Genomic DNA, 17,908 nt, shown 5'->3' on the forward strand with positions numbered 1-17,908 from the left:
TTCTTTTCTAAAGTTTTGCTTTGCAGTAATTGTTTAATAGGGAAAGTATTTCTTAGATGTGTTAATTCTCTTTCCTGAATTTCTGTTTTTAAAAGCATGCACTGTGAAGGAGAAGCAAGTGGTAAAGCCTTGTAATGGGAAGAAAGATCTTGGAGAGAGTGAATGTTTGAGATATAAGTGCTGCTTCTCATCATCCAAGACAACTAAGTTAAGATGCTTTGCCCCATTAAGAGACAGTAAGTACATTCTCTTCCATTTGTTTTATTTCTATTTTAAAAATTGAGAAAAACATCACAATGGAGTAAGATCACATTTGTGTCTTCCAGCTTCCCACTTAAAGGGCATCCCCAGCCCTAGAGCAATGCTGTCCTTAGAAAATTCTGAAGTGGTCAAGATTCATGAGCAGTTTCTGCTTAGGCTATAGGGAGTGACTATGACAGTTGAAAAACTAGTTTTCTTCCTTTGCTTTAGTCGCTGTCTTTTGTCCCATTGAGGTTTAACACTCAATGGCTGGGATACCACAGAGACAGAAAAGGAGGTGATCTCTTTCTTGCCCATCATAACAGGTCATGGTCCATGTGCCTATATAAGAGAACAGGTTAACAAGAGAAAAGCATAACACATTTATTTGATCATAGTTTTATCTGACATGTGAACCTGCCGATTGAAGAGCTAAAGGCACAGGGTGAACTTTCCATTTTTATACTTAGGTTCAATGGGTACAGAAAACTGTGTAGTAATATGATTGAATATAAAAGGTATGATATAATACAAATAGACTGATTTTTCTCTTAGTGATTTTTTTTACAAAGTTTTGGGGACTAAACCATCTGTTTTTTTTGGTTAGTGGGGATGCATTATCAGTTGGCTCTAGGATGAACAGATTTGATTTATGAAACACTAACAAATACTACAAAAAGGATGCATGCAAAATAATATCTTTGGTTAATATAGTCCTTTTTCAATTTATAGCTCTTTGTTAAACATCTAGTATTAATAATGGAAACTAAAACCTGATCATGAATGTTGTATTACAGTTTTAATACTGTCATATAATATTTATAATTCATTAATCACTTTGCCCTTTTTATTATTTGTGAAGAGACATTTGTTTCTTTTTTTAAAAGATTATTTATTTTACTAGAAAGTCAGAGTTACACAGAGAGAGATGGAGAGGCAGAGAGAAGGAGTCTTCCATCCGCTGGTTCACTCCTCAGTTGGCCATAATGGCCGGAGCTGCGCTGATCTGAAGCCAGGAGCCAGGAGCTTCTTCTGGATCTTCCCTGAGGGTGCAGGGGCCCAAGGACTTGGGCCATCTTCCACTGCTTTTCCAGGCCATAGCAGAGAGCTGGATGGGAAGTGGAGCAACCGGGACTTGAACCGGTGCTCATATGGGATGCCGACACTGCAAGTGGCAGCTTTACTGGCTATGCTGGAGCGCAGGCCCTGAGACATTTGGTTCTTGTAGAGGGAAAAATTGAACAATGACTTGCAATTCTCTAATCATATTAGAATACATTTCCCAATGAATATAAGACTAAAATATGCTTATTTACCTGCAAATTCTTGATTCCTTGTTTAATGTTTTGTAATTTGAAAGTAAACGTTTAAGAAGCCATTTCTTTCTTTTTTCTTTCTTTTTTTTTGCAATACTGATGGTTTTATTCATTGTTTCTGGAACTATTTTTATTAACTTTTTTATTGTTTCCACCAATTTTTATTTACAGAATATAAATCTCTTCAAAAAGATATATTCCTTCATTTAATCAATGGTAAAAAGGCTCATTATGCAGAAACAAAGCCTAAACATCATCACTTATATTTAAACAGAAATACAGATCATTAAAAGTATATGAACATAGGGGCCGGTGCCGCGGCTCACTAGGCTAATCCTCTGCCTTGCGGTGACGGCACCCCAGGTTCTAGTCCAGGTCGGGGCGCCGGATTCTATCCCAGTTGCCCCTCTTCCAGTCCAGCTCTCTGCTGTGGCCCGGGAAGGCAGTGGAGGATGGCCCAAGTCCTTGGGCCCTGCACCCCATGGGAGACCAGGAGAAGCACCTGGCTCCTGGCTTCAGATCGGCACGGTGTTCCGGCCGCAGTGCGCCGGCCGCAGTTTTGGAGGGTGAACCAACGGCAAAAGGAAGACCTTTCTCTCTGTCTCTCTCTCTCACTGTCCACTCCGTCTGTCAAAAAAATAAAGTATATGAACATAGAACACAAAATGTAGTTTTTACTTAAGCAGTTATGTGAATGAGGCTGTTTTTATGTTTCTTCACTGACAGCCCCATTTTAATCATTGAACAAATTGTATTTAAATTAACAGTAGTAAAAATGTAAAAATTCAAAATTAAACAGGAAACAACAACAAAAGAACAGGAAGTATCTTCATTATCAAACAGATTAACAAATTTGCAGACACTCAATACTTTCTGAGGCATATCAAAATACCTATATCAAAGGTTGCGTTCATTTGAGTGGTATCAATACATGTTCAGTGCTGAGACTATTTGTAGCCCTTACAGTATATACAAAGCATCATTAGACTACTGTGGTTCACATTTGAGAAACACAGATTTAAGTTTTATGCTACAACTTGCCAATTTAACATTACAGCTAATGCAGTGATAATTACTCATTTCATATTTTTTTCTTCTGAAATTCAATAAACAAGCTATTATTTTAGCACATGGAATAATGCCATGTGTTCTTCCTTATAATAGTAAACTTTAAAGTCCAAATACTTTGTGTCATGGAAATTTTACCTAAGCTGTACAAAGGCTTCCAAATACAGTGCAATCATAAAGTTTCTTCTTTGTAGATTCCATTACTTTATAGTTATTTTAGCACAGATAAATGCAGGACAGTACTCCAGATTATTGGGAAACAAAAATTTCAGTGTGTCACTACCTATATTTAAGTACGAACACACCACAACCACAACCATGGCAAGTAAATGCCCTCACATGTCCTCCATTGCTTCTGGGATTCCTTTCCACATCACAGGAGCTAGTTTAATGAATATCGTGGGGTCTCAACCTATCTCTGAAAGTTCCTTTATTAAAAATTTTGAAATTTAACTAATGGAACATCTACAGTCTCAATAAGCTAGTTTTTTTTTCTTACTCTTCACTAACTCGTTCAAATACACTATGTAATTTTTTAAAATTTTATAGACACCTTATTGAAATGATGAAATGACTCAAATACCATTAGTGGGTAAAATATTAACCAAAAAATGACACTAAGTGCATGAAGCACAGAAAAGAAGAACAGAATTTTAAGAGAAAAATCTAGTGAACACTGGAATTTTGGATGCCTCAAACACAAAAGGGTTCACAGTGCTTATAAGCACTGTCATTATTTTCATCCTTTAAGTAGCTCAAATCTTTATTTCATTTCTAATTTTATCCAGAAATAGAAACCTGATTCATTACATAAGTATCTTGTCAATGTTAGTTTTCAAGTATTCAAGTAATGCAAACCCAAGTATTTTCTTTTGTGGTAACAATACACTTACAGACTGAACTTCAAAGACAGGGAAAAATTCACTGAAGCCATTTCTTTTTTTTTTTAAGATTTATTTATTTTACTTGAAAGAGTTACACAGAGAGAGAAGGAGAGGCAGAGAGAGAGAGAGAGAGAGGTCTTCCATCCACTGGTTCACTCCCCAATTGGACACAACGGCTGGAGCTATGCGGATCTGAAGCCAGGAGGCAGGAGCTTCTTCTGGGTCTCCCACGTGGGTGCAGGGGCCCAAGGACTTGGGCCATCTTCTACTGCTTTCCCAGGCCATAGCAGAGAGCTGGATCAGAAGTGGAGCAGCTGGGACTTGAACCGGTGCCCACATGGGATGCCGACACTGCAGGCGGCGGCTTTACCCGCTATGACATAGCACCAGCCCCCACTTAAGCCATTTATTTACCGAGTTAACTTTTCATAGATTAATTTGTTTCTTGAGTACTTTAGAATGTATAACGTAGTGGAGGAAAAAGCACACTTACGACCTTAGGAAGAAATATATACTATGTATTGTAATAATATGGGTTTTTTAAAAAATATTTATTTATTTATTTGAAAGGCAGAGTTACAGAAAAAGAGGGAGAGAGAGAAAGAGAGACAGATAGACAGATTTTCCATCTGCTGGTTCACCCCCCAAGTGACTTCAACAGCCTGGGCTGTACTAGACTGAAGCCAGAAGCCTGGAACTCTATCTGGGTCTCCGACCTGTGTTGCAGGAGCCCAGGCACTTGGGCTATCTTCTGCTGCTTTCCTAGGTGTGTTAGCAGGAAGCTGAATTAGAAGTGGAGCAGCCAGGACCCAAACCATAGCTCATATGAAGTGCTAACATTGCAGGTGGCAGCTTAACCCACTGTGCCACAATGCAGGCTCCTGTAATAATCTGTTAACAAAGACAGTAGCATCATTTTGTTAACACTTCTATTGAGGGAGGAGCATATATTCAAAATGTAGCCCTTGTTTGTATTTCAGGAACATTTCATAAACTCCTGGTACTTATAGAATAGCAGGGATATTTACTTGTCATATAGGAATGCATCCTCATTTTACATTATTGACTGGTAGTTTTTTTTTTTTTTTTATAAAGTGTAGAACAGCTCAGACTTGCTTTTCTTGCTTAACTCATAAAAGTAACAGGATATAATTAAACCAACAGAGCCTACACAGATGCTGCGGATGTTTGGGGTTGGTGTGATCACCATGATCACCCTGGGATTTCTGCCCATTTATTGCTGCTCTCTTTGCCGGAGGAGGTAGGCAAACATAAACTTTTATTTGCTGATTGCTGAGTATATGTGGATATTTGTGTTGGCACATTTGTTCATATCCTTCGTGAAACCCAAGGATTGTGTTTGGGTTAATGTATATTTTTTAAAAAGGAAGTTATTATACTTTTCCAGATTCAAGATGTCCTTTTGTATAGTGTTCAGACATTTCTTCATAAAATAAAACTCCAATTAGATGGGAAAATAAATCAGCAAGCTGAGAATGTGTGGAATGGGAGTGGCTATTGAGTGCAAATCAGGATTCTTGGAAGTGTTAGCCTCCACTGATTCACCTTCCATTGGTTTTTAGTGGTCATCTACCACTGGATCTTAAATCCTTCATTTATCTTCAAGCCAGTTTGTACCAATTTTCTTCTTATAATCTTATATAAAATCTCAGCGGACACTAGTATGATGCTTCCATGTTTGCTTTTTATTAATTTTAAAAATTTTAATTTTTAATTAGTTTTTTAACAGATTCAATGTGATTTGTAGATACAATTGTAAGAATATAATGATTTTCCCTCTCTCCCTCCCTCCCTCCTCCTCTCTACCCCCAACTATTTATTTGGAAAACAGAGTTAGAGAGAGAGATCTTCTGTCTGCTGGTTCACCCCCCTAAAATGACCCCATTAGCTGGGGCTGGGCCAGGCCAGGAGCTTCATCTGGGTCTCCCACATGGGTACAGGAGTCTTAAACACTTGGGCCATCTTCTGCTGCTTTCCCAGGCAAATTAGTAGGGAGCTGTATCAGAGGTGGAGAAGCTGGGACTTGAACCAATGCCCATAGGAGATGCTAGTGCTGTAGACAGTGGTTTAACCCACTGCACCACAGCGCTGGCCCCCAGGTTTTTTTTTTTAACAATTAAAAGTTATGTACTTAATTTAGAGAGTGAGAGCAAGAGCGAGAGCAAAGAAAGGGGGGGGGGAGAGGGAGAGAGAGTGAGAAAGAGAGAGAGAGAGCAAAGTTAGATTATTAGCTGTTGCACTCCCCAAATGCCCAAATGCTTGCAGGTGCCAGGGTTGGTCCTGAGCCTGGCCAAAGCTGGAAGCTGTATACTTAATTCAGGTCTCCCACATATGTGATAAGAACACAATTACTTAAGCCATCACCATTTCCTCCCAGTATCTACATTAGCAGGAAGCTGGAGTCAGGTGCTGGAGCTGAGTATCAAACTCAGGGACTCTGATGTGGGACAAAGTCTTCTTTATGGCTAAGCCAAATGCCCTGCATGATGTATTTTTCTCTTTAATAGCTCCACATTTATTGGGACAAAATGAATGTAGAGGTATAGAGCAAGGCCAGAACTAGAATGAAGGGCTTGGAGCACAAATATTAAGGAAGTCCTCAACACTCTGTGTTGTACAGTGCAGGATTTACACTACTACAACCCTGTGAGTAAATATCTCTTTAAATTGTCTGCCAAAGAAAATGTGCCTGTTGAACATTAAACATTTTTGTTCCAGTTATTGGGAAAATAGTATATGAACTGTCAGAAAAAGGTTTTGATTTCACTAAAGATTTAGATCACATATTTACCTTACTTTCCATAAAGATCATCAGATCTTTGCTTATACCACTTTAACAGACCATTTGAAATCCACCGTCGGGTCAGATCATTTCAGCTATTCCAGCTTGCTTATGACAGTCAATTCTTTTCTCATACTTCATTTAGTTTCCTATGTGAGTGGGTAATCTTTGTTTTTTGATCTGTCTCTCTTCCGGCCAGATGATAGGAAGCAGTAAAATTTCTTTTATCCTTCCTTCTTCCCTTCAAAGCATGGTTCCATATTCAGCAACCCCATGAATAAAAATGAAATATTTGCTACAAATTGGTGGCTAGGATTATGCCATGCAATTTAAAGAATTTCTAGGATAATAAGCTTGGTATAATTTGATTTTATGGCCCTTGTGTTATGCCTCTGCCAAGGGGTTTTGTGGAGATGTTCAGGCCCATTGGATTTTTTCTCTAAAATGAAGTCCAAAGAATTATCACCTGATAAGAATATACTTTTTCTCCATAATACAAACTATTTGAGAAATTTAAACAATATAAGTACACATATTGACCATCATATATTTTGGTTTATTATGTTTTGTATATTTTACTATTTTGTGTAAGAGCAGTATGTCCTGTCATCCAGAGCTGCCTGTCATAACCCTGGAGCAGGTGGCAGTTTCAGCATAATTCTGAGCTTTCAAGAAAAATGGTAGTTCATATATGGGTCTCTGTTAGCTTTTACTAGTGAGCTGATTTTAGAGGCAAGGGGAATAATTTTGTAGCAATGGAAATCCCACCCCTGCTACTGAACAAGGAGCTAAATGGAAGACAAAGGCTGCAACACCCCTTTTGGGGGTAAGATAGCTCCTTATACCTATCACATTAACTCACTTCCTTTTCTCCATTTCAAAGAATAAAGGGGTAGATAAAATATTAGAGGGGGAAAAATAATCTCGTTCCAGGAAAATAGATGCAGCAACTAAAATCATCATGTGGTAGCTTAAGAAGAAGGAAAATAAAGCAGTCAAGCATAGTTGCTTGTCTAAATCAAAGGAGCTAAAAGCCAAGTGCAAATCTACAGTAATGATTTGGGCCTCTATTGGAAGAATGCTTTTGTTTTTTTAGCATTGGAAGATACCCTTAAGCTACTCTTCCTGCTGAGTCCTGTCTTATACATTAAATATGTGAGCATTCCTTTAGGGAAAGATGTTTGTAGCTTCCCTCTTTTTGCCTTCAGTTGAAGCAAAAATGGACAATATTTTGACTTTCCTTGGTTCCTGCAATGTGGACAGTGGCTTTTATTTTTAGATCGCACAAGGAGCTAACAATTGGCAAGTGTTGGAAGGAGAAAAATAAGAGATACTCTGAGCAGGGTGTAGAAAGCAAAGCAATTTAGGTGAAGGAGATAATCTCTCTCCAGAGCCAGATGCACTTCATTCTTCTGATGTCTAACTCATGTTTTCCACAGCTGACCATATTAAATTTGTGTTTGCTTGTGCTAGGTATCATGGAGGATATAGAACCTTAAGACATGGGCCCACTTTTAAGTAGTTTAAATCCACCTTAAAGCAAATCTCATACATAATAAATTTAAAGAACAAAACAAGATGGGATACAGATAAGGTAATACCAAATGTTCTGAAGTGGTGAAGATCAGGGTTGACTGGGAGAGTGGGAGAGTGGGAGAGACTCCACACAGGAGTGCCATTTGAGATGGATTTTGGGGACCTGAGGACAAGCTTTGAACTAGATGGGTAAGGGGCCTTCTCAAAGAATTCATTATACCCAGGTGAGGATTTCCTCACTATAGACCTCTTAAGTGCTTGTGATTTATAAGCAGAGCTGGCTTGCCATAGTCTGTAACTGAATTTCTGGTTTACTTCTGCTCAAGTTCAGATGTCATATGAACCAGGTACACAGAAAGCTGGAGCCTGCTTAAACTGGTTGCACATAAACAAAGGAGAGAAGAAAGCATAAGTGAAAAGCTTTCTAAGAATTTGCTACTAATAGAATTGTTAAATTAGCATATAAGATGTGTTTTGAAATTCATTGCATCCTCAAGGTTATGTAAGATCTATTTTTATCCTCATTAATAGGGATCAGAAGCTTCATTAGGTTTAAGTGTCACTGGTAGGCTTAAGACTTTCTTAGAGGAGAAGGAAGGAAAAGATTAAATGGATGGGGACAAAAGGAAGTGGGGGGGGCTTGAGGAGAGGGGAGAAGAAGCTGGCAGAATTGTTTCCATTACAGTAATAAAGTATAAAGGACAGTAGTCTCAAGTGCCAAATACAGTTTCTAATATTTATCTGTTTTTAGATTTAAATCTGTGTACATATGCCAGTTAAATATTTGTGTATTATATAGTAATTTTATACTTGAGTGTGCACATATCTTTGGTAAGGTGGGAAATTCAAACATTTTAATATCATGCTTGTTAAATTTAAGTGAAGTGCATTTTCATAGTTTTCTTCCTATCAGATTGACTTTGGTAGCTTTGAATTAAGAAAAAATTCAGAACTCGGTCTGTAAATGGCATAACTGTTTTCTTTTGACTAATAAAAGCCATGTTTTTAAAAGATTGTAGATTGTCTCATACACTGATGATGTAAAAAGCACATCCCCCATACACTTCCAGTGTTGCTACTTGCCAGATGGCTGTTGCTGAAAATTTCTACATTTAGACAAATCCTGCTGTGTGATTCTCTGTATTATAATGTGGTTTTCATTATGCTGATAGCTGTAATGCTACTTATTTTCTTAGAATGGGAGGTAAAGAATTGAGAATAAATATGTCAAAATTGCCTAAAAATCATCACCCATTGAATTTAAAAAATAGACATTTACATTTTCAAATCTCCATGTTTGTATGTTTTGTTATACTACATAATATACCTAGTAATGTTATTTTGAAAAGCTTTATGTGGTAATTAGCCAACTGCTGGAAAGTTTGAAGTTCTTAGGATTATGTACATATGAATTCAGAGGAAAGAAATGAAATCTATAAAATGTAAAAAAAATATGACTAGGCTCTAAGAACTTTGATAAAATATGTCAGATGAGAATGTGAGCAAACTGGCACTCTGTTCTAATATGAGTCACTAGAGATGTGAAATTCGTATAAAGTCAGTTCTTCTTGGACACTGTTCAAAGTAATTTAGTTACTGAAATAATAAGAGAACCTAATTAAATGTGGATTATATGTCTGAGGTGTTGCCATTGCAAGGACTCCAGGGGCAACATTTTAGAGAATTTTAGAACAGTAGGTACTATTAAAAAGAACAGTCTGTTGCCAAGTAACTAATAACTTCGTTAAAGAATGCAGTGGCCTTTTCTCAATTTTCATCCAATTTGACATTTTTGTCACATCGTACATTATTGCCTGTTCCCTTTTTGAAATTTTTCTCCCTTGGATTTCATTGTTCCTTTTTCCATTCTGATCCTTCTTAGTCTGTTTTTCTTTGTTCTCCCAATTGTGGTTGTTTCCAAAATCATTGCACTAATTTATCAAAGACTAGAAATATATAGTAGAAAGAACATTTGAAAAGACCTGTGTTCTAATTCTGCTTCTGCCATCAATTTCATGAGTGAGCTTAACTTCTTTGAGTATTGATTTTCTTATAAAATCAAAGTAGAAAATTGAGTTTGATAATTGGGTAAGGTCCTTTCTGACCACAATATTCTTAGATTCTCTGGGTGAGTCTCTCTTAAATCTGAATCCTGATATCCTCACCTCTACCAGTTCCATATTTCCAAATAATGTTGTTAATTAAATGTTTTGTTAGTATGTGAAATGGAATGTGTGCAAAAGTGGATTCACCTCTTTCTCTCAAATCATCTCCCCATGATAGCTCTCCACTTCTATCAGTGATTTTTTTCAACTCTTAGTCTAACCTTGGATTCATTGGTATTTCCTTTCCTTTATCTTTAATATATAATCTATTTTTGTAGCCTTCCTGTAATTTTTTGGTTTTCCTTTAGGATGAGTCGTGGATTTACCCCTCCTACCATTTTACTGTCACAACTTAGTCCAGGCCTTGTGTTCTCTCTTGTCCTGGGCAAGTGATTTCAGAAGAGAAGGAGAAGAGAACCAAGGCTGGTATCTAAGGGGCAAAGGGAAGGTATAGTAGAACTGAGGAAGGCATTAAAATGATATGTACAGTCCGAAAGTTTCTTAAAGGAGAAACAATATCTGGGAGTATATTTGGAAGTATATTTGGAAGATGACAAGGAGGTAGGTCTTGAAGAGGTTTCCTGGTATGTAAATAGGGAATGTATGGCTTTATCCTTTGGAAAAGAGTGAGTGAATGAGTAAGGAAGTCTTCCAAGTTAATTTGGATGTATACATGGTCTCTTAATCTTCTCTCCCTCTAATGTATGATGAAATATATTGCCAGACTCATTTTCCTAAAATAGTACTATTTCATTTCATTCTATCATTCAAGAACTTACAGTACATTCAAGAATATCTGAGATCTAAGTCTTGTTTTCGATGTGGTAAAGGACAAAGAGGTGAGTCAGATCATGCTCTGTGCTCTCAAGGAACACATAGTGAAATAAGGAACATTTATCAGTGTCCAAAGTAGAAAGTCACAGTCCATAAAAGAGAGACAGATTTTTAAAAATAGCATGCATTTAACATTTTCCAGTTTTTTAGCATTTCCACATACGTTATCTTATTGACATTCAAAACAGAGATGCAGGGAGGTTTGGCCTCTTGCTCAAGATTTCATAATGACAGGGTAAGGATTCCAACCCTTCTTTTTTTTTTAAATATTTATCTATTTATTTATTTATTTGAAAAGCAGAGTTACAGAGAGGCAGAAGCAGAGAGAGAGAGGTCTCCCATCCACTGGTTCACTCCCCAAATGGCCGCCGCAGCCAAAGCAGGGCCACTCCGAAGGTTGGAACCAGGAGCTTCTTCCAAGTCTTCCATGTGGGTACAGTGCTCCAAGAATTTGGGCCATCTTCTACTGCTTTCCAAGGCCATAAGCAGAGAGCTGGATCAGAAGTGGAGCAGCTGGGACTTGAACCAGCACCGATATGGAATGCTGGCACTGCAGGGATGCTACTCCACAGTGCCGGCACCCCACCCCCTTTTAAGATTTATTTATTTATTTGAGAGGCAGAGTTACAGAGAGAAAGAAGGAGAGACAAAGAGGTCTTCCATCTGCTGGTTCATTCCCCAAATGGCTGCAATGGCTGGAGCTGGGCTGACCCAAAGCCAGGAGCCATGAGTTTCTTCTGGGTCTCCCATGTGGGTGAAGGGGCCCAAGCACTTCGGCCATCTTCTACTGCTTTCTCAGGCCACGAGCAGGGAGCTGGATCAGAAGAGGAGCAGCTGGGATATTAACTAGTGCCTTTATGGGATGATGGCACTGCAGGTGGAGGCTTAACCTACTGTCCCACAACTCTGGCCTCACCAACCCATCTTCTTAGTTCCTAGCTTTTTCTACTCTAGGAAAAAGGAATAAAAAAGTATAAATAAAAACAGTGAAATCTTGTTGCTGCATGTCTTCTTGAAGGGCTGTGGCTTAGCTGTCTATATTGGATTTATTCTATAACTCTAGTAATATTACTTACATTCTGTGCATATACCTTTTGCTTCAGGCAGGGAGGTATCTTTACTTGGCATATAGGAGCTTTATTTTTGCCTCTGTTCTTTTGTCCATCTTGCTCCCATATCTTCAATTGTGTTTTATCTTCTTCACTTATTTGTATAGTCTCTGTTCTTCAAATTTTAGCCTCCCAAGTTCTTTTCTGAAGTATTTTTCAACTGTTCCAGGACACAATGTTTTCTCTCTTCTTGGAAACTCTTTTTGAACTTGTATTTCTTTTATAAAAATTAGTTTTATATTTTATTTATTTCAAAGGCAGAGTGACACACAGAGAAAGGGGGAAAAGGGAGGGAGGGGGAGAGATAGATAGATAGATAGGAGAGAGAGAGAGAGAGAGAGAGATCTTCCAATTACTAATTTAGTCCCCCAGTGCCCACAACAACGACGGTTGGGCCAGGTCAAAGCCAGGAGCCCAGAATTGCATCCAGATCTTCAATGTGGCTGCCTAGGGGCCAAGCGTTTGTACTGTCATCTGCCGCCTCCCAGGATGCATTAGCGGGAAGCTGGATTTGAAGCAGAGGTGGAATTTGATCTCAGGTACTCCAATACAGGATGGTGATTTTAACCCTTTGTGTCACAGCACCTACTCCTGCACTTGTATTCTGATCCACAAAATTTAATGCATAATTATTCTTTGTTTTCTGTTATTGGTTTTCTTTGGCTAAATTGTAGCTTCCTTGAGGATAAGGGAACAAGTATCATACTTCTTTGAGTCTAGAGCTATAGTTCTCAAATTGGGGTCTCTGAACTGGTACCATCAGCATCCTGTGGGAGCTTGTTAGAAATTCATGTTCTCAGCCCTCACTACAGACCTACTGAATCAGAAACTTTTGTGGTAGGGTACAGGAGTCTATTTTAAAAAGCTCATCAAGTGATTTTCATTGATACTCAAGTTTGAGAATCCCTGGTTTCTAGACTGTGCATTAGGTAAATCACTACATACTTGCATTGATTTTTTTCTGTGGATTTTTTGAATATCTTTGTGGCTAGGGAATGGAAAATTAAACTATGTTTTCTATCTATAAAATTGGTGTAATGTTCTTTATCTTTAAAGATTGATAATTTGTATCAATGAATTAATTTGATTTAGAAGAAACACAGGGAAAATATCAACCCACTAAACTCATCAATGGACATCCACTTTCATGCCCATATATCACACATTGTCGGTCACTAAAAATTGAGTCTGTGAAATACTGCACTTCAGAATCCTACTCTTTGACATGGGTGCCTTGTCTTCTAGCTGTTTCCTTGTTTTACACTTGCTACACCTATTATTTTTTTTTAAAGATTTATTTATTATTTATTTGAAAGAGTTACACAGAGAGAAGGAGAGGCAGAGAGAGAGAGAGGTCTTCCATTTGCTGGTTCACTTGAGAGAGAGAGAGAGAGAGAGAGGTCTTCCATTCGCTGGTTCACTCCCCAGTTGGCTGCAATGGCCAGAGCTTCGCCCATCTGAAGCCAGGAGCCAGGAAACTTCTTCCGGGTCTCCCAAGCAGGTGCAGGTGCCCAAGGACTTGGCCGTCTTCTACTGCTTTCCCAGGCCATAGCAGAGAGCTGGATCAGAAGTGGAGCAGCGGGGACTCTGGCGCCCACATGGGATGCCAGCACCACAGGCGATGGCTTTACTTGCTACACCACAGCATGAATATTTATATATTTTGTTACAGAAGCATTACTATGTTTGATTATGAGATGCTGCCTCAGATCCCATGGGAGTTCATATGATCGTATATCATGTCACACTACCTTTTGAAATCTAAAAACATCCTGCATTATGAAACACATCTATCTCCAAGGGACTGAGAACTGTATAGTAGTTTCAGTTATTATTATTTTTATTTTTTGAGGCTGCAGGTAACAACATCAGCAACATAAAGTGGCCATAGGTAAATCATATAAAATATTTTTGGCTTTAACTCACTATTTCATTTCTGCCTTGAGACTTTTTATGATTAATTGAGAAAAAGGTGTTTCTTTACTCCACATCTGTCTTACCTACTAGAGCTCAGTGACAACTAGGTAATGTAGTTTTAGGGGAGAAAAGTGAGTATTACCTTCAAAATCATCATTTCAAAGACAGGCTTATTTTTCTCTGGGTCTCACATGATCAGGAGTGAGTTGCGCTGTGTACCTAAGCAAAACTGTCATGGTCCAGGTATGTTCTTCTGTATACTACCTATAATTAAGCTGAGGATATAATTATTATTTATTTATCATTACCTCTTCATAATATTGTGTGCAGATCTTTTTTTGTGTGTTTTCTTTCCTTACTTTTTCCATGAACATTCCTATTTTTTTTCTCCTTGGCTTATATTTAGTGCTTTAGAAAGTGAAAGTCCAATGAACATCAAAATCGGCTAACATTTCTTGATAAAAATCAATGAACATTTCTATTTCCTCTTTGGGGTATAAAAAGTTATAAGGTAAGGTTCTAGCCTAATGGAACTTACAAGCTTGGCAAGGAGACAGAGTCAGATTAGCACTGAGAGAGAGAGAGATTGTACTTCAGATTTAGGCCGGTCTGAATTTTAATATTTGCTCCACTACTGAGTAGTTTGGTGATCTTGGGAAAGTTGTTTTCCCTCAGGTGCTTCAGTTTCCCGTCTGAAAAATAAGAATGACAAAAATAGTACCTACCTCATCAAATCGTCATGAAGGATTAGATGAGAACATGCAGATGAAGTGCTTGTATACAGGCTTCACATGTAGGAAGTCTATCATACCTGTTGTTATTAGCCATTATTAGCTGACAGTGCAGTGTGGTCTAACAGAGAGAGCCTGTACTTTAAAGTTAGACACACTTCCAAATCCTTCCATCTCCATTTGCCAACTATATGAGACCTTGGGTGAGTTTTTCTATTTCTCCAAGCCCCAGTTTAGTAATTTGCAAAAACAGGAAATATTATACATCTCTAGTGTTGTTGTGAGGATTAAATAAAGTATGTAAAACACCTAGCCAAATTCTTGAAATGTGGTTGCCTCTTAGGTGCCTCTCCACCCACTGCCTGTAGAATCACAAGAAAGTTTGAGGTTGAATACCAAATGATAACAAGAGTGGGTGAAAGTGTCTTGAAAATTGTAAATGTGAATGTAATGTGAACCAATTCTGTTTGGTTTCAAAGGGCGAAAATTTTATGGGAAGGGCAAAACCTTCTATATTAGGAGTGAAAAGGAAGGCTTCCTAGGCAAGATAATATCTAAATTGGGTGGGAAAAGGATTGTAACTCTGATGTTAGCAGAGGAAATAGGATAATATTCCTGTTGTAGAGGAGCAAATGATCAAAATTACTGTATACAGAATAATAATGATGGTTACAATGATAAATATGAATGAACCATGTCCAATATTTTCTTCATATTTATTAAACCTAGTGAGTTAAAAAAAACAAGTGGGCAAGTGTTAAGAATTCTCTGGGCAAATATGCTTTTGTTTATAACCCCCATTGTTATTCTATCATTGTTAAAAAAAAATAAGGTTTCTCTCGAACTTTTCATATTACAGCAAATGGGCCAATCCTTTACGAAAGAAAGCCAAGAAAGTTTTGAAGGAGTTAAAGAAACAGAAAAGCAAACATAAGAGGGGTGCTGAAGTGATAGATAAAGAAAAGGATGATGAGAGAAGTGATGGAAAGGATCAGGAGACCAAAGGTAATTGACAATAGCATAGAGCATTTAAGGGCTCAACCTCTGATTCTTGTTAGGTTTATAGTTCTAACATCTTGGTTTGACTGATACTTATTTTTACTCTATAATGTTTGGACCACAGGAAGGCCAGCTTCTGAAATAGTATTATCATAAGTGATATTTGGGTGGTAGAAAAATGGACAAGGCAAGTACCAACTTGTTTGAGTGCCACATTGTATCATATAAATAGTTCAGCCCTTCAGAGGGAACAAAACAATGAAATCTGCCTGCTCTTTTAGGCTACATGATACACACCCTTGCTAAGTAATCATGGCTGTGGTCTCCAATGTGTATGTATCATTGGAGCAGTGTCTTAGGAGTCTGACAGATCTGGGATAAAATACTGGATCTTAGTTGTTACTCTTAGTTGCCTGCTCTCCAGACCTGCACAATGCCATATTAGGAGGGGTTGAGAGAGGGATCCTAGAATCATATACCAGGGACTACCTTGGCTTCATTTGAACAGGTTTGCAAATCCTCTAGACTTGGCCTGTGTTGTCTCCTCCAAAAGTAACTAAGAAAGGCTAACTAAGAATAAAATGGTTGGTGAGAAAATAGGTTTACTAGTAGTGTCTCCATGAGCAAGTACATTACTGTTCAGCTCCCTGATGCCATCATTTGAGATTTTTTTGTGTAACTTAAACAATGCAGCATATGTGAAAATGCTTTGGAAATTGTAATGCACTACTCCAATTTAAGATGTTGATTCCTAGCCTCCATTACAGGGAAGCAAAGGAGTAGAATAACACACCATTGAACTTTGTGTCAGGAGACTCTGATTATAGTCCTAGTTTTGTCATTATTTATAGTGTAGGTATGGCGAGTCCCTTAACTTTCCTGGACCTCAGTTCACCATTATGTGGAATGAGATTAAATTAGATGAATATGAAAAATGACTTATCTCAGGAGAAATGAAAGATAATCCTTAGATGAAAATATTATAAATATAATGTGGATATAGTAACATACATACATAATTTACCTATAATAATACATAAATATATGTTACAATAATACATGTATATTATTATTTATACTAATATGTTACCTTGTGGGAAGTATCTTCATAAAGTTCATGGAAAATACATATTATGAAAAATGGATTTCAAAATGTTTTTGTATCAAAATAGACTTATCTTTTAATTCCACTTTCCACAAACTTTATGAAGTACTCTTTTTAAAAATTTTTTAAACTTTTATTTAGTACATATACATTTCCAAAGTATAGTTTATGGATTACAATGGATTCCCCCCCCCCATAACTTCCCTCCCACCCATAACCCTCCCATCTCCCACTCCCTCTCCCATTCCATTTACATCAAGATTCATTTTCAATTCTCTTTATATACAGAAGATCAATTTAGTATAAATTAAGATTTCATCAATTTGCCCCCACACAGAACACAAAGTGCAAAATACTGTTTGAGCACTAGTCATTATATAATTTAATACAACATATATGTGTGCACACATGTCAGATTTTAACTAGTTTAACACAATGTATTTCTGTGGGACATTCACTAGGGCATGGAAGTTAACTTTGTTTTTCAGAAATTATCTGTGTTATGGTATTTGCTATAGTCTATTTTGTGTATATGCCTCACAGAAATATAAAATGGTGTACTGGCAAACTGAAAATGCTGAAGTTGATTATAATATCAAATATAAAGAGCTTGAAAATTTTGTTCAGTCATTTCCTTATATAACAAAGCATGATGTGTGCATATTTGTCCCTTCAAGTTGTTTAACCTACTTTACTTTTCTCCCGTAGCGTTATTTTCCCGTTGAGATGAACACCAGTGTTCCAGAGCAGCGGAGATTCTCCCAGTTCAAACTTGTTGGGGCACTTTGAAAAGCCCAAAATTTATTCTTAGTTTTGTCATGTTTACTTTCAAATGTTAAATAAAGTTGATAGTTCTCTTTTATGCATCAAACCAGAGTACAGATTGTTTTTCCTTCCTTCCTTCCTTCCTTCCTTCCTTCCTTCCTTCCTTCCTTCCTCCCTTCCCTCCTTCCTTCCTTCCTTCCTCCCTCCCTCCCTCCCTCCCTCCTCTCCTCTCCTCTCCTTCCTTCCTTCCTTCCTTCCCTCCTTCCCTCCCTCCCTCCCTCCCTCCTCTCCTTCCTTCCTTCCTTCCTTCCTTCCTTCCTTCCTTCCTTCCTTCCTTCCTTCCCTCCTTCCCTCCTTCCCTCCTTCCCTCCTTCCCTCCTTCCCTCCTTCCCTCCTTCCCTCCTTCCCTCCTTCCTTCCCAGACAGAGAGAGGGAGAGACAGAAAGGACTTCCATCTGCTGCTTAACTCCGCAAATGGCTACATCAGCCAGAGCTG

At 37.9% G+C, this 17,908-nt stretch overlaps 1 protein-coding gene across 1 annotated transcript in view; it reads left to right on the plus strand.

Annotated features, from left to right (window-relative positions):
• The window catches only part of FMR1NB (FMR1 neighbor), a 45,399-nt gene extending 27,887 nt beyond the window's left edge, over positions 1-17,512 (plus strand). The window contains exons 3-6 of the mRNA XM_008273460.4: positions 96-236; positions 4,673-4,769; positions 15,403-15,548; positions 17,356-17,512. Coding sequence (XP_008271682.1) covers positions 96-236; positions 4,673-4,769; positions 15,403-15,548; positions 17,356-17,372 — 401 coding nt within the window. The 3' untranslated portion in view covers positions 17,373-17,512. The remainder of the gene's footprint in view (positions 1-95; positions 237-4,672; positions 4,770-15,402; positions 15,549-17,355) is intronic.
• The last annotated feature ends 396 nt before the right edge of the window (positions 17,513-17,908 follow it).

The sequence above is a fragment of the Oryctolagus cuniculus genome, chromosome X, assembly GCF_964237555.1.
Source record: "Oryctolagus cuniculus chromosome X, mOryCun1.1, whole genome shotgun sequence".
Classification (NCBI taxonomy): Eukaryota; Metazoa; Chordata; class Mammalia; order Lagomorpha; family Leporidae; genus Oryctolagus; species Oryctolagus cuniculus.